Raw genomic sequence first — 23,505 nt, 5'->3', positions numbered from 1 at the left:
GTGACACGCCCAGTCTTTGCCACTTTTTCTTGTGTAATACCACTTTAATTGCTAACGAGTAGCCGTTTGTCCTTCTTTTGACTCTGTCCTTAGGTCTGCACTCTCTTGGTGTCAGCACTGTATATATGTCAGTCACAAACAAATGTGCAAATAGTGAAATTGCCAAGTGGCAAATTGCTCTCCATGTAGTTTACTGGAGGGAGTTTCAGTGCCTTTTCCCCCATCATTTTCTCCCATGTGACTGTAGTTTTCTCCATGTTTAAATACACTAACTGCAATCCATCGTTTTTTTTGTTTTTTTTTCTCTCACAAAAAGCAGTTTACGATGTGCCCAGATGAAATTGCTAAATCTTCACTGTGAACAAAAACCAAACACAGACCCATACTTTTGTTCTTTTGTAGTTTATTTTTTATTTATTTTAATTCTGTAATTTGCATGTTTTTGGTTAACATTGATGCTTGCTTGTGCATGCTTTCCAGCTCATCAACAGATTTACGTATCTTTCCAATTTTTTTTTTAATTCGGCCAAATCGAATTGGTGATGAAAGAAAAGCAGAACAGCACTGGAAGGAACCTGGCCAACTTTTTTTCATTGTCCAATTCTTCTCATCAAAAAGGCATTTTAGAAAAACATTGCAGCATAAAGAACTATTTTTGCACAATGTGTCTCCTTGCAGATACTGAACTATTTTGCTGAGCCAATTTTGCACTCAAACATTCTACTTTTTCTATTGCTAATCTGAAAGCTTTTACGTTTGTACCAGTAAATCGTTTTTTTCGTCCTTTATTCTAAAACCAAATGTGATTTTCTCCTGAAAATATAATTGAACTTTGACATTGGGGCCTAGGTTTGCTTGCTGGCTTTCAGTTTTAAGCTCTGGCATACTTCCTTCATGCAGACATTGTACTTTAATTCAAACAGGAAAAGTAGGATTCCTTTATTTATTTTTTTGGTTAATGTTGGCGATGTGGACAAACCGTATGCTAAAGGGAATACAATTCTGAATTAAGGTTTGCTAATGACTGCATGTATTGGATCTGGACTGTTTATGTTGTTAAAGGGATTGTTGTCCACAAACCAGTCGGTGACAATCTGCTTCAGGTAATGTATAGATAAAAATATAGTAAAACTTGTACCCGCTTTTTCCAAATTACTTCCCATAATTCCTAGTGTGCGTTCTGCCCATCTATTCGAGTGATTGTGGCTGTGGCATGGTTGTGCTCAATAAGTGCAGAATCACCTTAAAGATACACTATAGTCACCCAGACCACTTCAGCTCATTGAAGTGGTCTGGGTGCACTGTCCCTACCCCCCTTAGTCCTGCAATGTAAAACATTGCAGTTTTTTTTTTTGAAACTGCAATAATTACCTTGCAGGATGAAGACTGCCTTCAGTGGCTGTCTATCGGTCAGCCACTAGAGGCACTTCTTGGATCCTAGCGGATTCTAAGTCTCTTAAACGACACTGGAGGTCCTAATGCTTGGCATTAGGACATCCAGCGTCGGTTAAAACCCCGTAGGAAAGCATAGAGGCAATGCTTTCCTGTGGGGAGGGCCTAATGCTCTCGCAATTCTAGCTGTGCAGATCCTCCCCATCGGAGATGACCAACGTAGGGACTGGAAAAGGTAAGTAAATAAAGGGTGAAGGGGCTACCCTTTATATGCTAGGGGAGGGGGTAACCAGACAAATACAGATTTGTATTTCTAACACTATATAATCCCTTTAAGTTCTACAAGTAATGAAATGAAAGATTCTAGTTCAGGGATCGCAAACATTCCTTCAGCTTTAGAAAAGCTACATCGTCCAGGATGCATTACAAACCGTTGTCATTTGGCCACATCTGGTCTAAATAATCAAGAAGATACACCTATAACCTACAGAAAACAAACGTCAGGTGCGTATTCATGAGAAATGGAGAAGTAAAAAGGAGTTCTGAGCGTTTATAGGAGAACTTTCAACAATAGTGATATAGGCAAAAATCACCAGCAAGAGCAAAATAAAGAGTAAGCAAAGGTTCGTCAACATGTTTGATACGGAAATCCTTTTCTAATGCCCAGATATATATGTATGACCTCAAGATTCATGAATAACATTATGTGTAGGTTTCTTACAATGGGGATTAATATATAAAATACATTGAATCATTTTTGCCATTGTAATTAGCTTTAGAGTTTATTTATTTTTCTTCTTTGGACAGGGAACAAATGCTGCAGATATTGCTGCGAATCACAGAAGCTGTTGTGCAGAAACCCAGAGATAACCTAAAGAAGGATTTGTTCTCGCAGAATTTAGCTGGTGTATTATTTCGGGTAAATCTTTTTGTTCTGTATGTTTTGTGAATTCACATTGGAGTATAGTAAACCGCATACATTTCCCCAATATCTGATGTAGCTTCCTCAGCAATGACTAGGAGTCCCTAGTAATTATGGATTTTTTACATTGCAAACTCAATAGTTTTCACTTGTTTACAAAAGATGTTTGCTATTATCTAACTCTGCAGAATTATGTGAATGCATGGCAAGTGCTTGTAGGAACCACATTTGAGTGTAAGACTGTAGGCCATTTTAGAGAGCACTGGTGAGACCTCACTTGGAGTATTGTACGCAGTACTGGAGACCGTATCTTCAGAAGGATATTGATATCTTAGAGAGAGTTCAGAGAAGGGCTACTAAACTGGTTCATGGATTGCAGGATAAAATTTACCAGGAAAGGTTAAAGGATCTTAACATGTATAGCTTGGAGGAGGGTAGTAGAGGGTAGCAGATGCATGGAATAGCCCTCCAGCTGAAGTGGTAGACGTTAACACAGTGAGTGAGTTTAAGCATGCCTATCCCACGGCATAAGGCTATCCTAGATATTGGATAAGGCCAGGGACTAATGAAAGTATTTAGAAAACTGGGCAGACTAGATGTGCCGAATGGTTCTTATCTGCCGTCACATTCTATTGTATGATATTGTAATATTGTGACATGTATTCGTCACCCCTGCTTCGGTTGTGTGCTTGTTATCCTTTTGTTGGTCTACTTATCTTTATCTTTTTTTGTTCTTCAGACACTAATTGTAGCGTGGATTCGAGCCAATCTGAGTGTTTACATATCCCGTGAATTGTGGGATGAATTGCTAAGCGTCTTATCCTCTCTCACTGACTGGGAAGAACTTATAAATGAATGGTCCATGATCATGGACTCCCTGACTGCGGTGCTAGCCAGGAATGTTTATGGTCTGGACATGAACAGTTTACCTCTAGACAAGCTCAGTGAGCAGAAGGAGAAGAAACAGAGAGGGAAAGGTACGTTTTCATTCATTGAGCATTTTGCTTATGTACAAACTTTGTTTCTAACACTAGAGCACTCAAATACATTTAGGAATATCTTGTCAAACAAAAGGAAAACTATCTGGATAAAAACATAACAAGAATAAACGCATAGGGTATTAATTTAAACATATTAAAGGAATGTCCAAATGACCTAAAGTCAGGAGGACACGGTGAGGATCTAATTGATTTAAAAACGTCCTACACAATAATGTCTGCTACTTGCCATGTAGATTTGCTACTGTAACACTAGAGAAAGGTTGTAGCCTACAATTGATCCAAAGTAGGCAGCCATGTATTTCAGCCCTGTATCCTGTGTAGTAGGCTGTATAGGTTAACCAATAATCTAAAATAGATCCCAAGTTGATATTATTGGTGATAACATCTTAACCCAGAAAATAATAGACAAGTAGGAACGATAGGCTAGCCCTGTAGCAGAGACTACTTCCCCAATTGTTTGCACAGAGCTATCTAGTACATACTATTTTGAGATGCAGATAGTGCTTGTGTTTTCTTATGTTATCCGTTCCGTCGCTTACGGTTTCACTTTAGATCGTATCTGGGGGTGATATAGCCCCTTTTCAGGAATCTGTCCCAAATTTGCTGAAGTTGTACATCTCTAAATCCTATGTCACTGTTGTATCTCAATGCACGCTTGAATTGAGAGATAGAAGTGATTCTGTAAAATGTTGGGGTTGGAAACTTGAGGCCATAAGTAATGTATTTCTGTACGTTTCTTTTCGGTATAATGTGTAGTCAATTCCTTCGGTAGTTTTGTATAATGTGACATCCAAAAATTTAATGGCATTTTGGTCGTTAACGGCAATGCATTAATTTGTGTTACCATCTCACATAATTCTTCAGTTGTGCCTGTCCATATAAGGAGGATGTCATCCACAAAACTAAAATATTTGAATATTTTCAGATTGTAAGTGGAAAGAATAAACTTGTGTTCAAACCAGGCCTTGAACATATTTGCGTATGAGGCCACCCCCATAGTCGTAGCGGACACTTGCAAATAGAAGGTGTCTTCAAATTTAAAGTAGTTACAGGACGAAGAAATAGATAACAATTCCAACAACAACTCAATGGGCGGACCAGAATATGACTTGGATACAGAAAGGGTTTCTCTAACAGCTTGTATACCCTTGGTATATGGTATTATCATGTATAAGGTCTGTACATTCATATATGTATATTCAGCAATTTAAAAAAACAAAAACATATAAATTTTCGGCCTAGAGGAGTCCTGGGGTATGTCAGATTATTAAGATTATTTCACTGGGAAGTCGCATTGATTTTTTAATTTAGGATTATCTTCCTTCAGATTAGAATGAAGAGCAAAAAATCGTGGCCATTTTTATTATAATTATTACTAAGCTGTGCCTATGAGCAATAATTATAATGAAAGCAGATTACTTACTGAGCAGCTTCCTATGCCCAGGTTCTGATCCTTGGTCTCATTGCACATGCGTGAACGTTTATTGAACACTCTCGCAATGCAATCCTTGTGACGTCAGGACTATGATCGAGCACAATTCTATTGAGGCCCAAGTCATATGTTGGATAACAGCTTAACACAATGCCTGTGAGCCTTGTCATACAACAGACCAACACATACAGAGAATAGGCCTCCACTGTTTTAATAACTTGCAGCAATACTTTGCCACAAACTCGAGCAACTCAAAAAAGGGTAACAGGGATTTCAAGGTCAGTACTATAAATATAAAATATTAATCCCATCATAGTAAATGCATCAGTAAAACGATTTACAGTTTGAATCATTTCACACTCCACACCATAATATAATAAATATTTAATAACGCTGACCTGAGTTGCCCCACTTTCTTGTCTTCCTGAGCAGAAAGATCTGATTTAGGGGCTATATGGTTTTAAGATATGTGCTCTCTTATCAAAAGTCTCTTATCAAAAGTGCACAAGAGTCAAAAATATAGGATCATAGATGAATTCCATAAAAATGGCTTCAGTATACCTCTCTCAATATCGGAAGACTTTTTTAAACCTTATTTTGTTTCACAAGGCAATGCAATTACAAATTGTCACACAATGCACACTTTTTTGGTGAATATTTCATAAATTATACTTTCAACTTGGCTAAAATATTAACAATGATTGAAGTGATAAAAAACAAACAAAAAAAACAATTACAAAACAGGCTTGGAAGTCCAACACGGCCATGATATCAAAGCTTACAGAATTATATTTGCGTATAATTTATGAATTTTTGATGGCTTACAAATTATCATTCTAAATCATATCTGCGACAATTTACAGAAATTCTTATTAGTTTATAAAGTTCTGTTTATTGTTCGAATTATCACGTTTACTGTTTTTATATCCTTACACCCACTTGAACACATCTTAACAAAAAAAAATTGTAAAACACCCCCATCCACACACACACTTTTTTTTTTTTTTTTGACACCATCACCATTAAGCAATGAATTTTGGCAAACTTTACATCTTTACTTGGTATTACAGTGTGACATTTTTTTTCCTAGAGTAAGATTGGAAATGTGGGTTACAGATCACTAGAACTTTAAAAAGAAATGCATCTAATTAGTTAACTTGCAAATAGCTGTAAATGTTGACTGGAAGATGTGTTTTTGTTGTCTTTCATAATGTGCTAGCGTTTATTGTGCTTGTAGCAGTGTATTGGTAAACTCGTCATTCAGATACCGTTTCGTTGCCATGCATGTATAAATCTCAGATTTTCATATGATCCCATTGATGCATTGCTATACTGCAGTTTAAAGCGTATACTTTTGTCCTGTACTGCCCTCTAGTGGGCATTTTGTATTTCTTCCCATATAGGTTTGAATTGCGAAACATGTATTTCAATACCTACTACCATTCTATTTTAATAATGATGCTGCACATTATTAGGATTTTTCTGGTTGGGATGGTGCTGTTGTGAATGAATTAGTTGGGAGTTTCACATCAATCGTTATTTTTGACTGGCTGTTCCTGAATTGGGTGGATTTTATTTTTACCCACAGATGATAGTGATGTAGAATTATTACAATAGTTTGTAAAATGTATGCAATGTACTTAGAAATGTATTTGTCAATATATATTCATTTAGGCTATGCACAGTTATAAAAATAAAACACAATGTACATACATTCTTTATGTCCACTAAGTGAGTTTAGACTTATTGGACCCATTTTTTACGAATAATTGAAAAACGCAATTACACTTTTTTTTTCCAACACTGAGACTTACTCCTGATGAGGAGTTATCACATTCGTTACTTTTTTTCAGTCAAATTGTTCTCATGTAGATATACAGCGCATGAGTGGCAGTTGCTGTAATCCACTAATCCATTTCTTCTCTACAACTGAAACTATTTTAGTCCAAAGTCCTTGGTAACTATCTGAATAAGGGCCAGTAGAGGTTGAGTATGAAGGCTGAATTGCCACAATGCCTCAAAATTACTTAAAAGGACACTATAACACTATAGGGTCAGGAACACAATCATATGTTCCTGACCCTATAGTGTTAAAATCACTATTTAGCCCCCTGGCCCTCCATCACCGCCCTAAATATAGTAAAATTTTACCTTTATTCCAGTCTGCTGGTGCAGGCTCTACCCCTGACCTGCATCCTTGGCTGACATCATCATAAGTGATGAACTCAGCCAATCACAATGCTTTTCCACAGGCTGAAATTGCCATGGAGGCAGACCGGGTGATTGGAGCCAAACATCGACCTGGCCAATTAGCATCTCCTCATAGAGATGCATTGAATCAAAGGGCGGAGACACCTAATGTCAATGTGCAGCACTGCCCCAGGAAGCACCTCTAGTAGTCATCTGAGGAGTGGCCAGTGGAGGTGTCCCTATGCTGTAATGTAACACTGACCTTTTTCTGAAGAAACAGTGTTTACTGCAAAAAGCCTGCAGGGACAGCCTATTCTCATCAGAATAACTAGATAAGCTGTAGTTGTTCTAGTGACTATAGTGTCTCTTTAATTGAGATGAGATTAATTTAGTGATTAGACTGTCACTTTAATTCCAACCCGATCTTAAGAATACACTGTTTTTGGTAATAGTAACCCTTTCTATCCCCCCCAAACAACCCAATATAAAACAATAAAAAGCTAAAACTCACATCTGTTGCAGAGCCAAGGCCAGGTTCTTGCTGGAACCTAATCTTCCTCTGCTGATGTCACTCCCCTATGTCAGAGTAGGTGGACATCAGAGAGGACAATGGACTGAGGAAAGAACAGGGGCATTTACTTTCTGGCGTCAGCGTTCTCTGCATGTTGGCGTCAGGTGATAATTTTTCACAGAATTGATTTCAGCAATCTGTTTTCACAAATGTTTAACATTGGAGTAAGCATTCCCTGTTTGTTATATATAATCAGCCTGAGGAAATCAGACAATAATTTCTTAAAAAGTACATGACTTAAAGCAGAGCTTCATCATGTCTGCTGGCCAGCTATAGTAAAAACAAAAAGGAATTGAGAGCAAACCTAGAACATACATATTACAGTAATGGTGCTGGCCCATAGTGACCAAAATGTATACATAATACAGATTAAGGGGCCTTATAGCATTTACAAATGTACTTTTATGTGTGTCCTGTTCCTTAATCTGTAATATGCTGGCCAGTGATGGGCAGCAATGAAGAATGTTGCATGGAATCCAGCCTTAAATGAAAACTATTTTTGATATCACACAAAATGTAAATAACATGAATAAAAAAAAAGTAATTATTAGATCATGTTGAAGAAGAGTTGCTGTTACAAACAGATCGTTAACATAAAATGAATATAAACAGAAAATTTACAAATAAGAAGGATAAGGTTAAAGGGTTACTCCAAGCACCATGACCACTTCACTGATTTAACCTGTGAGGGTGCTTGGAGTCTGTGTAGTGCTTTGCTGTGTGCTGTTGTACATACAGAGTTTAACCCCTTGTCATCAGGCTGGCAAATCTCAGTTGTGCGCATGTTTGACATCTGTCGCCAAACATTCACAGAACAAACGGCATGTTAGCAGCTGATAGCCAATGGTTGCACGACTCCTTGCATCCTGCTCATGGCCTCCAATCAGCTCTGCCTCTATGACATCCATCCCCCACCAATGAAAGAGTGATAGTGTTTTGAGGAATAACTTTAGCCCAGGATGCACAGCTAATGACCGCTCTCCAGGGATACACTGTTTTGGATGGATGTGCATAAGGATCCAAAACTTCCTTGCACCATGTCCATATAAAATAAACATATAAGGGTTATGATGCTTAAAATTACCCTTTGAAGTAATTTTATTTCCTTGTGTTAATGCGTTTTGTGGTGTGAATAGTTTTATTTCAATCCAGAATAAGGTGTGAATGCTGTCCTGCAGGAAAATAAAATTTTTAATTGTCTTTGTTAATTCGTTGTTAAAGGTGGCTTTCCTGATACTCAGAAAGGTGCTGCTGTGGGCAGGTCATTTTCTCTCAGCTGGAAAAACAATCCTGATGCTCATGAACCTATGCGATTTCGGAGTGCCACTACCTCTGGAGCCCCAGGTGTAGAAAAAGCGAGGAACAATGTGCGTCAAAAAGCAACCGGTAAGCCAAGCGGATTTGTAAGTTGATATGTTTAAAACACACTGTTTGAGCAGGGGGAGTCAGGCATGTTCAAAATTATTTTATTTTTTCTTGGGAGGTGAAAGAGGAGAAGAAACTTACTAAAATATATCAAAGGAACCCACCAGGTACAGGAGAAACTCATTTATCTCTTAATGAAAAATAACCAATGGTCTCTAATGGATCATAATAAATAACACAATTACAGTTTGCCTGTAAATGTATAGGTAACATTTTACTTAATATTTGTGTAAAATAATATAATATGAATTTAAAGTAAGACCGTGTGTGAAACCACTGTTATGGGCCAAAGGCAGGAGATATTGACGTCGAGGTGTATTCCTCTGATCCCACCTGGTTTTGTAAATGAAGTTGTATTTGTCCCAGGTCCCAGGGTTCTGATTCCTACCCACATACATTATGTGGACTAAGGCCAGCAGAATCTATAGGAGATATTGTGGATCCCAACCCAATATTTAGGCTTTGTGGCAACCTTGCATTGTATTTTACTGTATGTACGCCAATAAAAAGTTATTTATTTTGAGCTTGTAAAGTACTCTGTGAGTGATCTTTTTCCTATTTCTGTCACTGTGTCGTCTTGTCTAAAAGCTAAGCGAAGTCAGTCTATCAGCAACTGTGTGCATCTTTATGAGGCATTGCCAGCAGCTAAAAGTGTTCCGCATCTCCTTCACACTGTGAGCTCTCTCTTGCCTGGTATCTCTTACACTTCTTGCTCTCAAAGACTTTCAGGTACTGTACCTACTTCTCCTTTCCAGTCTGATTTAATCACTTTTCTTCCAGCCTTAATTATTTTGTTTTTGTTCATCTTTTTATCCAGTAGTGTCTGGTTGTCTTTCTTGCAGAGAAAATTGATTAACCTACGTGTTGTTGTACACTTATTGATGGTACGGTGTACATTTGTTTAGTAATATCGTCCTCTCGAGCAGTTATAGTACAAAATTTCCAAAGAGATTTATGCATAACTCTCATGATTTATTGAAATATACATTAATGTATGCTAAGAACATCCGACGATATACAGTTTTATTTATTAATATGTATGTTTGGTTTTTGGACATTACTGTGTGCTGTTCCTATACCTGGTTGAGCATCGATCCAGTTTGCACAGTTCGTGTCTTTTTGCACCCTATAGAAGTTGATGAGATGCAGCCTCAGGATGGAGTGGCAGGATCTGAATCAAGTGGTGGGCCTGTTGACCAAGAACCCCAGCTGCTAACCCGAAGTAACAGTACATCGGATGTAACAGAGCAGCAGTGTACTGATGCAGTGCAAGGTGTGGCCTAAACTCTTCTATGTAGTGAGCAATGTACAAGTCCTATCGGTTAAAGAAAAAAGAAAATCAAAAATCCTGTTTTAAAAATCCTAGTTAGCCAGCCCTTCTCAAATGAATATGTATCTGATGTATCATTATTTATATATAGGATAGTTTACAATATGCAATTATATTTATAAACCTTCTATTGTAATCTAAAAGAAGTGAAATGTATCTTTTCAGGTTATGTTTCAATACACAGGTGTACATTCTATGCACTGTTTTAGCGTGCTTGGTGATGGAAGGTTAAACAACTATCAAAGTAAATACACTGTAGGAGGTTTACGCTGAGTGTGCCCTGAGCAGCTGCACTGTTGTTGGTGTAATAATTTTAAAGGACAATTGTCATCAAATTTTCACTTTTTCACAAGTTTTTTTTTTAATTTTATTAATTTTTTTTTTAAATCTGGCTGAGCATCCATTTTCTGTAGATTCTACAGTTATGTGACTTAACTGCTGCTCTACCTAACGTGATTCTTGCTACAGGTTCACACAAAGCAATCACAGCAGCAGGCATGTTTGGTTGCGCAGCAATTGGTCAGTAGAATCTGACGTAACTTGCCTGCTCAACCTAATTAAAAAAAAAAAGGGGGGGGGGATTAAACCCAACTATATTAATCATTAAAAAAATTAATAAAATATTTATGTGTATTTATAATAATTGTTTCATTAAATGTAATGAACTTTAAATCCACTTTCAATGTTCCTAATATTTTCTTTTACACTTACATGTACTTGCCTTGTGGTACGTCCTACATAGTATAACCCACATTTACAAATAAGTATATAATTCAATGTTTTCAGTGCAGGTTGGGTGTGATTATATAATGGGGTGACCTGCCTGACAACCCAGACACTCCCCCCTGCAGCCAGTCTAGCCAATCAGTATCATGTGATTGCGTTTACACCACGCAATCACACGATTCTGATTGGCTGCACGGAGACTGCCTGGTTTGTCAGGCATGTCCTGCGAATGGCACTGTGGGTAAGAAGGCGGACCGGAGGAAGGACCAGAAAACTGTCTGTTTTAATGTGGGGCCTAGGGAATGCCATATAATTTTCAGTATTGCTCTTTTTTTATTTTATTTATTTCAATGTTTCTGAATAAAGCTGTGATTTGGCCCTCTCTGAAGAGCAATGGAAGTGCTAATTTAATAATAACCAGACCGGTTGCATGTGCTGAAGTTTAGTACTTTCTGAATTGGCTTTTATCTTCTATTGGGAGGTATGGAGTAAGTTAGTGTGAGAGAAATAGAGTGCAGACAGAAATATAATCTGTTCACAAGAATGAATCACGCAGATAATGATCGATGCTGATTTTCGTTATATAAATCCAGTGATAGTAGCGCATAGCAGGTAGCATTGAACGTCTAAACACGAGAGTGTTTGGTGCTGTTATATGGACCTGCTTATTTGTTAGTTCCTAATGATGTATTCCAAAAGATTTTGAAGTCAAACAACATGTTGGCTATCATTTAATAGATTTTAAAAGCACATTAGGATTGGCTGCAGATAAGGTAATATAGTGATGATTGTGTGAGACTGATTTGACTGCATCGTCACATGATAAACCCAGTGTTGTGGTGAGTAAAATCCCTTGGTGTGATGTGATATATTCCGTATTCTAAACGGACCGTACCACAAGCTATGGTTTTATCATATATTCCATATCACATGTGATGCTGCGAGCAGTGAATACAATTTCCATAGTTAAAAATAATAGTTGGATAATTCCAGGAAGTCTTTCACAGGATTTTTATTGCTTTCTTTGGTTTTTATTTAATCTAGGTCAGAAAGCCGGGGACTGCAACCATGAAGGTTCTCCAGAATTTAAAACAAACCAAGAGCAGACAGAAAGCTTAAGAAGAGAAAACGAGGGTCCCGTGGTAAGTGCATTTACCCAGCCATCTCAAATCATTTCTGAATTATTATTTTTTGGGTGAACATTGTACATTGCATGTTTTTAATTATTGATCATTCTCAGTGATGTAAGCTGTCATTAAATAATTTAGAATTCATAGTGAATCATGTGTATCAATCCATTATTAAATGAAGTTTGATGTCATTTTCTTTGCATTCATAATTATTTTTGAATTCTTATTTGATTGTGGAATTTAACAATTGTTTGAAGTGTGTAGAGAGGTATAAGTCTATTATATTTTGGACTTGATAGTAATGTGAATTTCAGCTACAAAACATGCGAGCAAAAGTGAAAGAAAGTGACTTGGGTTTCTGAATATGTTGTATTGGATGGGGAGCCTGAGCACACAGCTTACATGCATTCCCAACAGCCATCAAGCATAACTTTTGGATCTATATGTTTGCTGGTGATTTCACACATGTACCTGAAAGTATACACGTCCGAGTGTTTTGTAGAACAAAAACAAAACAAATAAAATCCACATTTTACATTTAAGGAATACTCTCTTATTGCAGTAAGTGTTCAGGAAGGCTGTGTGAGTCCCATGGAGAGGTGACTAGAGCTGTAGAAACAAAGGAATTTCACTTTATCTATACACCAAAACTGCTTTGTTAAGCTAAAGTTGTTTTGGTTCTTCTAGTTTTCCTTTAAGTAGAAGCAGGGTGCTGAATTATTGCAGCAATAATTAACACACATAAATTACAATGATATTAAGAGTGTTCATATAGGTTCTAATCACTTTACCTTTTTAAATGTATTTCCATGATTCTGTAAACAGGGTTAATACAGTAAACAAAGCCAAAGTTACTGTAACCAGATTTGAGATGGCTGCCATGTAATACAGAAAAGGCTGCTAATAGCATATGATTAGAGCAGCCAATCAAAACCTTTTGCTGTACTGAGCTGGAGCTATATTCTAGCATTCAGCAATGCACAGTTTGAAATGTATAATCATGAAGATTACCCACCAGTTTTCACTTGAAGTCCTATGTAACTTTTTGAAAGTGTATCTCCATAAACGGCTTTATCATGTGTCCGGTAACAGAGAGGATCCATGTTTATTTATTTATTTTTTTTCCCCCTCCCTATTATATTTTGGCATTGTATTCATCTTTAATGCAGATATAAATGTTTGCGCATAGGATCAGATGGAATGTGTTTTTATTAAGCTAGAAAGTGATTTACAATAGGAATTATTTCCTCAGATATTGATCCGAAGGAGTAGCAGTCCTGCAGAATTAGAGTGGCACACAGATTGTCAACCGTCAAACGGGAGAAGCACAGATCATGAGAAAGGTACGGCTGCACAAACACACGCACAATATAACTCGATCGGTGCAAACACTAGTACTTTATGTATATCAGCTTCACACAAGCAAACAATGCTGCAGATGTTAATTCTAATCACATTTTACATGAAACACTGTTGGTAATTAGGTGCATGCATTGTGCTTCACACCTGCTTATTTGCTACAGACTGTATTTTTACATATATGATCACAACTAATACCGCTGTTTTAGGGTTGGTTTTTTTTTGGTTTGTTTTTTTTAAGGGGTGGGAGGAGGCCATATTGTTTAAAAGAAAAATCACAATATATACTACATTCCAACATGGTAATTTGACAATCCCTGAAATAGTATGCTTCAGTATTTTGGCTAGTGGCTTATGCCATGGGCAGTATTCATTCTTATACAGTTTGAAGCAGTAAATATGTATATGGTAAAAGCAGGTAACTTAGCTAAGGATTGCTTTATATTACAATCCTAATGAAGCCCTGGAATTTTAGTAGTTAAACACCTATTGCTCATCACAGTGGGAGTAATGACTAAACCGCACTTATGGAGCAAGTTTATTAAAATTTAACAATCAACAGATTCAACTGCTTATTGCTTCTAGAACCTTTTCCAAAAATTGCGGTTTGTCTACGTGGCCTATAGTCATTTAAAGTGGCCCTGTCATGTTTGTTTTTTATTTATTTTTTACTGTGTCTTTCCTTTACCTTAATGATTAGGTTTCCCCTTTCCACTTGCCTTTATTAACCCCTTAAGGACCAATCTTCTGGAATAAAAGGGAATCATGACATGTCACACACGTCATGTGTCCTTAAGGGGTTAATCTATTTTATTTGATTTTAATTATCTTTTCTCCATTGTGCCTTCATTGTATCTTGGAGCAGCTATTTTGTTCTTCTATACCCATGAGTTCTGCTGTTTGCCCTTCTGGGAGATTGTGGGTAAATTCGATTGGCAACTGAACCAGAACCTTGCCTAAGCTCAGCCCATTGTCAATTATTGTCAACTTGACTGCTATACATTAGAAAAATTTGGAGAATCTTTTTACTTAAGTCATTTATGAAAACTTGAGCACTCAGGAAAATAAGAGATTGAGAGCAGAAACTATATAGAAGATTTGATCGTTTATTTTTGGTGACATATGCTCATAAATAGAACATGTTTATTGGCCAGACAAAGGACATAAATCTATCTGTGTGTAGGTGCGCCCTATGTAATGTTTTACCAAAAAAGTTAAATAGCCTTTTGCAATTTGTTTCCCTTTATTAGTGAATATGTTCTGTTGCATGCCTGATGAGAATTTTACAGGTTTGTTAGTTGCTCTCCAATGGTTGACTAGCATTCTTTTTCCTGTAGTTGAAAGTGTCAGCAGTGACATGGCCAATGGCTACATGCAGGATTCTGATATATATCTGACGCCGTGGCAGAACTGTGAGGAGGATCAAGAACTAACTACTACAACAGATGTGGCCATTGATCAAGATTCGAGACAATGGCTACAGCTTAGTCCGTCTGATGCAGCGCCTCTCACAGGTATGCTCATGTGACATATGCACCTGCTAAATTTCTGTGTCCTTTGTTTCAAACAATTTTTTTTGTTTGTTTTTAAACTTCGAGCACTGGGCAATCTTTAAAGTGAAGCTGTCCCCTTATCTTATGAAGGTTTTATGATTGTAACGTGGTTGCAGCCGTCCTTACAGTCATGTCCAATTCTGGCCCCCACCATACTATTCACTGAATAAGTAAATTAATTTGAGAGATGTGGGTAAACTGCTGTTCACCTAGGTGGTATGGTTTCATGGGCGTAAAGCCACTCTTTTGGTTAAATGACCCCCAAGGTCACGGGGGTAGGCAACCTTCGTCACTCCAGATGTTGTGGACTACATCCCCCATAAAGCTCTGACACCCCGAATGCTGGCAACGCATCATTGGAGGTGTAGTCCAAAACATCTGGAGTGCCGAAGTTTGCCTATGCCCGCCCTAGGACATAATGCATTGCACAGATAATTAATCATGTTGTTGCTTTCTTTCTTTTAGTAAGTGTGTCTACCAGATTATTGATTATTAAAGCTTTTATGTAGTTATTAATAGTCCATTTTAAAAAAAAGTCTAAAAAAGGTTTAATGTGATGGACTTTACGGTTTTACTGTTGACTTAAATTTCTATTACTATGTTAAAAGTATTGTTTTTTTTAGTTTTTTTTTTTTGTTGTTATAATAGTAATGATAAGAATTATTTTTTATTAAGACTTTCACATTAATTGAACTTCCTCTGCTTAATATCTGTCAGTTTTAGAGTACTAGATGGAAGTAACATGTAAAAGTTGCATTCTGGTTATTTTCTCTCTCGGACTTTACATATACAGGTGACATGATGCTTAAGTTAATCTATTTGTTTTATGATATTCTGACACTCTGCATCATGGCCATTAACACTTTACATCTACTACAAGAACAAATTTAAATTTGCAGGATCAACATATGTTATAATTAATAGTAGTATTTTTTGTTAAAGTTATTAGCAGTAGTAATACTTTGGAAATAATCTTTTTGGCTATACCGGTAGTTTAAGAAAAAAAAAATACAAAAATTACAAAATAAATAAATATTCAAATATTAAAAAAATTACAAATTTCCAAAAGAAATGTTTTTCATTATGTTAAATCACTTTAAAAGTACTACATAAAATATTAAATAATTTTTGAATATCTTATCCAAAAATGCTAAATCTATATCGGTGTGTGTATAGACCAACTCATGCAGTTACAATCAAAGATAACTATGAAAAAAATAATTTAACTACAGGTGCACTAAAGCCTTTGACTGCTACTATAATGCTAAAGGACTACTGTATAATAGACAACTTTACATTGCTCTATTTAAATAGCTCATTGACCCATTGCTTGTCATTTTTATTCATCCACTTTGATTTATATTCTTTATACTGTACAGATATATAGCGTTCTTGTTTGTTTTTTTTCCTGTATTTTTTTTAACAGTTGTTCTGCCTTCCTATTAACATTCCGTGATTGCATCATCAAAAGACTGTATTTATGTTTTTATTTATTTATTTATTTTAAGTCCTCAGTATGTTGATAATCATATTTGAATATATATTTCTGTGGACTTCACAAAGAAATAAACGAACAATAAAGGTTGTGTTCTGAGGACCTGTTTATCAATACCCAGCTATATGTTGAATCAGGCTCTTTCTGGAGAAGTAAAAATCAATAATCCATTTACGTGCCTTTTACATGAATATTTGGTCATCTCTCAAAGTCTTTTAGCTATAACACGATAGACGTAGATTAGTTGTTTCGTGTAATGGTTTGTTATTTTTTTTTTTTTCCATTCCCAAATTATATGAAGTATTAAAAATGGTGTGGAGTGTTGACTTTCTACTCTGATTTTTTTTTTTGCTTATACTTCCTAGAATGTAAGAGTATCGAATTAAGAAGGATGATGCTATTTCTTTGTCCGATGACATTCTTTAGTGTTCATTTCGGCAGCATTTTGAAAGAAGGCCCAATGTAACAAAAGGATGCTTTGTGGTGCTATTAATGGAAAGGCAAGTGGTGGGCGCTTGGACCTGTCTGGCTGCCTTAACCATTTCCAAGTGTATTGTAGTCATTCTTTCAAGGTACAGTTTGTCAGCATAATGTATGAACAGACAGAAAAAGCCCAGCTGCTAGCAGGTGTTCATACATGTATGTACCCCACCCCTCCCCCTTTGTGGCTGCAACGTAACCCATTCAGTCACATTGATGGCAGAGACGTTATCTCTCTTTTTTCCCCCTGCACTCTGCAGCCCAGCATATTCTGTTGCCGTAACCTGTGTGATGAATAGTGCTCACATTTATTCACATGTCTGTCTTGTGTGCGCTAGATCAGAGACTGGTCCTTTAGATAGGCTGCTTCATTCACCCTATGCAGCTGCTGGTCTCAGGCGCTCATTAAATAGAAACTGTAAGGTAAAAGAACAGGTGCTAGAAGCTGGAGATACTGGGGCCAATCTATAAGGCCATTATTTGTTATAGGATTCCTTTAATTGACATTTCCTTGGCACAAGTGTATGGCGTTTAAGATACCATTTATCACTAGATTCTTGTCCTTTGTCTATTGCATGAAAAGTCACTGTAAATCTTTGTGTCAAATAAAGCACTTGCATTCACTAATGTATTTTATTTATTGTGCAATGCAGTGCTACATTTGTTTATCAGATGTTTTTTTTTTTTTTTTTTTTTTTTAGCACCTTGTGTTGCTACAACTCTTCTCCCTCACCCTCCCTAGGTTTTTGGTGGGGTGAGAATTGTGTGTGTGTGTATGTATATATATATGTGTGTGTGTGTGTGTGTGTGTGTGTGTGTGTATGTATGTATATATATATATATATATATATATACGCTTTTTGTCTTTATTCTTCTGCACTTATATGCCTCTCGGCTTTTTTAATATTCGATAAATAAATCCGAGAATGTTGGTCATCGTGATGTCAGATTCTTTAGAAGTTGCACAAGTATAAAAAGCATCAAATAATTGCACTGCGTCTTTTTCTCACTTTCTCATTCTAGTTTCTTTGCATTGCTTTTAGCAAGTTCTACAATCTTAGCTTTTTGTAAATCCAATATTGGTTATCTATTAATGGAGAGCTACTATAAAATAGATTTTCTAGAACACTGGTGTCTGCTGAGAATAAAATACCCTTATGTTTAGCCACTTTGCTTCATATTAGTGCAGTTATCAAGTGTCATTTCTTACCCCCCCCCCCCCCCTTTTTCCCTCCCGATTGTGTTGTGATGTTAAAGTTTCATATTGAGCACATTCACTTTATCTTTTATCAAGTTTGAGATTTGTAGATACAACTTGTATTAGGGGTAAATGGTTGTATTTATTGTCTTATGTATCAATATTTTAAAGAAATCTGTTAAATCCCGAATCTTTACAGTATCTGTTGTAATGTATTGTGTATTTCTCTATCTTAGGCTCTAAGGCAATTTATTGAATCATGTATCCCATATTACATTATTCTCAGAATACAGTTTCTTCTCCAACTTTCTCTTATCTTTCTCATTAGTTCTTTCTCATGTTTTTTTGCTTTTCATTTTTTGGCATTGTCTTCTCTCACTCTCCTATTTGTGTACTGGTAAAGGAAATAACCGTTGTAAAAGTGCACAATAATATGTTCTTTTTAATGTTAGATGCAAACCATCCCTGTGTCCCATTTGAAATCCGTATATCTTACACTTTACTCCCAAGCAGGGTAAACTGGTCTACTAAATCACTTAGGAATTTCCCAGTATGTCCTCATGTGCTAGGACTCATCTGGCCACTGCCACCCCTCTAAAGTGTAATGCTGGCCAGCTAGAGGCCACTGGCTATTGTGTACCTTATCTTACATATAAGGATGCTGCCTGAGACTATCAGGTCCCTACGATGGAACACTCACGGGCTGCCAGATAAGTAGTGACTTGACTCGCAGCTTTCTTACAAAAAAAAAAGAACCTTGGCTTTAGGGGATATACAGGTCATGTTATGTGTCTTCCGAGATTCATCAGCTGTAACTCCCCTGCACAACAGTGATCTGTCACACATAGGACAAGCATCAGCTGTATGCAGGCAAATCAGGGTGGATACAAATCAATGATTTAAAAAAAAAAAAAAATAAATAAATAAATAAAATATATATATATATATATATATATATTTATTTATTTAAAACAAATTTTACTTCATAAAATGTGTGTGTATTAAGCTCTTGGTATAGCGATCAGCTGTTCAAGGTCACACAATTACCCACGGATGATGTTAAGCCTGAATTGTTTGCAGGGGCATATCGTCCCTATATATAGAGCGAGCGTTAATGTTTCTCCAAATATGAGTGAGCTATTAAACTGGAGATAGTTCACTGTGCAATAATTTCATCATTATCTTTGTATTTTTAATGGTATATAACAAAATCAGTTCTGATATAACTGTTAAACTAAACTGAAACGTATTTCTAAGTATGAAATCTTCATCTGGTTGCAAATATTAAAGATAATAAACGTCTCCCACTCAATTATCTGCCATTTAGGAGTTAAAGGGACACTATAGTCACCCAGACCACTTCAGCTCAATGAAGTGGTCTGGGTGCAATGTCCCTCAGGTTTTAACCCTTCAGATGCAAACATAGCAGTTTCAGAGAAACTGCTATGTTTACATTTGGGGTTAAGTCAGCCCCTAGTGGCTGTCTTCCGGAAAGCCACTAGAGGCGCATCTGCGACACTGGAGGCATATTATGCCTCCATCGCGCAGAGCGTCTATAGGAAAGCATTGAAAAATGCTTTCCTATTGACAGCTTGAAGGCGCGCGGCACTTGCCGCGCATGCGCTTTTCGGCTCCGCTGACGTCGGCGGGGGAGGAGAGGTCACCAGCGCTGAGGGAGCCTTGCACTGGAATAAGGTAAGCTGCTGAAGGCGTTTTAACCCCTTTAGCGCCACGGGAGGGGGATCCTGAGGGTGGGGGCACCCTCAGGGCGCTATAGTGTGAGGAAAACCGCTTTGTTTTCCTGACACTATAGTGATCCTTTAAATCACTTTAGTTGCCATTTGTGCAGCCCTAGCTATACCTCCCTGAATGTGACTGATACAGCCTGCATGAAAAAATTGTTTACTTTTCAATCAGATGTTAACTTGCTTTAGACGTTTATATCGCGTGCTCTGTAAATTGAACTGTAATCACATACAGGAGGCTCCTGCAAGTTCTAGCAGGCTATTAACAGAACAGGAGAGAAAAACAATCTTAATAAAACAGAATCATAATGATTTAACTGCTCAATGGCAGATAATTGAGTAGTGAGACTGCAGGGACATGATCTATACACCACAAGTGCTTCATTAAGCTAAAGTTGTTTTTGTGACTATAGTGTCCCTCTAAAAACAGGATGACAGCCTGTTTTGGGACAAATATATTTTTTTTAACCAGATCATGAAAGGAACATATGGTAAGTTTCAAACTTACCCCTCCCTTCCCCCAAAATGTTAAAGAGCAATACCCTGGCCAGCCTACACATATACATCAGCGGTTCCTTTCATTATTCTCTCCTCTCAGCAATTTAAAAGTCCAATATAAGTGAAAACATGAGTGCATTTCAAAAAAATTCTATCAAAATCTCCCAAATAGAAACAAAGACCCACCGCAATTTAACATGGTATGAAATATTATGCACAGTGGATAAAGATCTAGAGACGAGTGTGTCATCTCTCTACCAACAATTACTGATTTGGGAACCAACCATTCCTTTAAGAGATGTTGGGAAGAGATGACGAATTTAACTTTTTCGGATGCCCATTGGGACAAAATCCTTATCCTGCAACGCAAGTGTACAATTAGCTTGAAATACCAAAAGACAAATTCTAAATTAATTTTCCACTGGTACCGCACCCCGGCGTTGCTATATAGAATATTTCCATCATCATCGAATAAATGCTGGGGATGCGGAATGGAGGTAGACTCCATGACAATGAGGCATCTCTGGTGGGATTGCAGAATCTTTGCACCCTTCTGGACGGAAATCAAAGCAACAATCACGACTATAAGGGAGGTTGAACTCCCGCTGGAAATCGAGAATGTTCTCTTGCATGTAACGCCTCTACCTCTCTCCAAGTATAAGACGTCAATCCTGCGACACCTCCTTAATGCAGCTAAGTCACTGATAACTGACCTCTGGAAACAACCCTCGCTCCAACTCTCGGCCAATGGACGGCAACAATCAAGGAGATCCAAACAGCGGAAGCATTACACGCAAATTTACACGGGCATGGTACAAAACACGCTGAACGGTGGTACCCCTGGTTTGATTACATTTCACGCACAGACTACCAAGACAGGAATGTCGAAGTAAGTTAGGTGCGCCCTAGTTTTATCCTAACCTTTCCCATACCTCTAGATCCTCCTTCCTTCTGACCTTATAATGGCCCTGTACAAGACTATATATTGTGGCTTAGACTGCAGTTACACCCTTTCCTGTTTGTGCACATCCTCAAATGTAGGAACGTGACGGAACTCACACTATGGACTGGAAAACTAAGGGAGGCCTATTATCTAGAAATAGATAGCTTGCTAGTTGGGAGATGTATTGGCTGAGAGAACCATAGATTATTTTCCTGTCACTCGCTAAGCGAGTTTCTCTGAAGGATAGATGTCAGGGAATAGGCAACAGGCTGTATGTCACCATACCTTCAGCTGTCGGGCTACTTTAATGGATAACAAAACAGCACTAGTGCAGGGTAATCAATAGAATATATACTAGAAAAGGTAATTAATATCCAAAGTGCCTGGTGATGCCGCACCACGCTGGTTTTTCTTCCCCGGAGCCCTGCATGTTTCTCCGAAATGACTATTTTGCACTCTCTTGTGCAATGTACCTGTTAGATGTTATATGACCCTTCATTACTGATGCGGGCTGGTTGTTACTACCAACTTAACAAATCCTATCAAAATACATTATAAATGCAAAAATCATCCTATTGCATTACCAACACTATGTCTTTTCGAATATCTAAATCTATAAACATTTTACTGTTACGGTTTCCCTTTGGCCGTGCAAGACGCATCTGGAGGATAGTTAGAGGAAACCTGCGTGTCTTGCAAGCTAACGTCTTATATTTGTTGCAATCTTCAAATATTGTATGTCGTTTACTTGTGAAAAATAATAAACATACGATGTACACATTTAACAAAATAAATAAATGTATTTGAAGTAATAATGTATCAAGTGACACCAAAATGGTAACGAAAATGATATCATCAGTGTGTGTATGTATATATTTATATCTTTCTGCCCAGATTTAGATATAAATACAGAATGGTGTCAATCTAGATTGGTAGAGAGTGGGAGATTAGCATCCGAATGCTTTGTTTTTGTGTTTTTTTTGTGTGACAATAATCTTTGTTTTTATTTCCTTTTTTTTTCCCCCAGACAGCAGTGAGTGCCTTGCAGGGAATGGAAGCATAATTGCTGGCGGCAACCTAATCGGTTGGCATCCGGATTCCGCAGCTGTTTTATGGAGGAGAATATTGGGAATTCTTGGAGATGTGAATAACATTCAGTCCACCAAAATCCATGCCAAGGTTTTTGGCTATCTCTGTGAACTGTGGTACAAATTAGCAAAGGTATGGCATGTGCATCCCTACTTAATAAAAAAAACAAAACCTTTCATTTGGCTTCAGACTTTTGCGGGGCTATTTCCAAGCTGAACATAAAGCCTGCAATATTTTCCTTTTACTCACACGTCTGTCATGTTAATTCAGATGGCTTTTCTTTGTTGGGAACTGCGGCTGTAAGCAAAATAAATCATAAAACTTTGGCTCCATTTGACTATGGCTGTTCACATGGTCTGGCAGGATCCTCCATAGTCATCAGTGTTGTACTCTTGCGCATGTCTGAGAGTACAGCTCTGACATCTTCTCCTGGCAGATGATGTGCAGTGAGCTGAGGAGGACCTGCAAGAAGACCATGATGGCTGCCACGAGGGACATGTTCCAGTAAGTAAATCTCACCTTCCCCAGGCTACTGCAAGCGGTGATGTCACTATCATATTTTGCAAAGACCACAGAAGGTGCCAAAACCACGTTAAAACACCAAGTATAGAAACCTGTCTGAGAAAATCAATCAAATTGTAATTTTAATGGGCCTGTTACCTGGTATGTTTGATGTGCTACTATCTGAACCCAGGTTGACACTTTGCCAGGCGATATGTGTAGATATATTTTTTTATAACTGAGTAACAAATCCATTGCACAACATGGATTTTCTATGTTATTATATAGTTACTGGAAACTGAAAGTGGAGATCCTGGCTAGTCTACATATACTACTATCTTTGAGCCTTAGTATTCCTAACGCTATAGTTTCCTACTACCTGTCTGTCTGCTGTATGAGGCTTCGAAAGGCGAGTTATACGTGCCAATGTTGTTGATCTCAGCCAATCTAGTGCTTTCCTAAAAGGAAACTTTGGGAGGCCAGTGTCATGGTGTGCCAATTTTATATCTCTAAAGCGGATTGCCA

General features: G+C 37.4%; 1 protein-coding gene across 2 annotated transcripts in view; it reads left to right on the top strand.

Annotated features, from left to right (window-relative positions):
* RALGAPA2 (Ral GTPase activating protein catalytic subunit alpha 2) overlaps positions 1–23,505 on the top strand; it is a 276,792-nt gene that overhangs the window by 76,773 nt on the left and 176,514 nt on the right. Inside the window, exons 14-22 of one of the 2 annotated variants that reach the window (XM_063443719.1) lie at positions 2,200–2,311; positions 3,054–3,291; positions 8,730–8,894; positions 9,522–9,662; positions 10,066–10,206; positions 12,034–12,131; positions 13,372–13,462; positions 14,816–14,992; positions 22,418–22,611. In XM_063443719.1, the coding sequence (XP_063299789.1) occupies positions 2,200–2,311; positions 3,054–3,291; positions 8,730–8,894; positions 9,522–9,662; positions 10,066–10,206; positions 12,034–12,131; positions 13,372–13,462; positions 14,816–14,992; positions 22,418–22,611 (1,357 nt within the window). Of the gene's footprint in view, positions 1–2,199; positions 2,312–3,053; positions 3,292–8,729; positions 8,895–9,521; positions 9,663–10,065; positions 10,207–12,033; positions 12,132–13,356; positions 13,463–14,815; positions 14,993–22,417; positions 22,612–23,505 lie in introns of both variants that reach the window. The other variant, XM_063443720.1, reaches the window with a different exon arrangement.

Source organism: Pelobates fuscus, chromosome 2 (assembly GCF_036172605.1).
Source record: "Pelobates fuscus isolate aPelFus1 chromosome 2, aPelFus1.pri, whole genome shotgun sequence".
Classification (NCBI taxonomy): Eukaryota; Metazoa; Chordata; class Amphibia; order Anura; family Pelobatidae; genus Pelobates; species Pelobates fuscus.
This window is presented reverse-complemented; position numbering and strand designations above follow the sequence as displayed.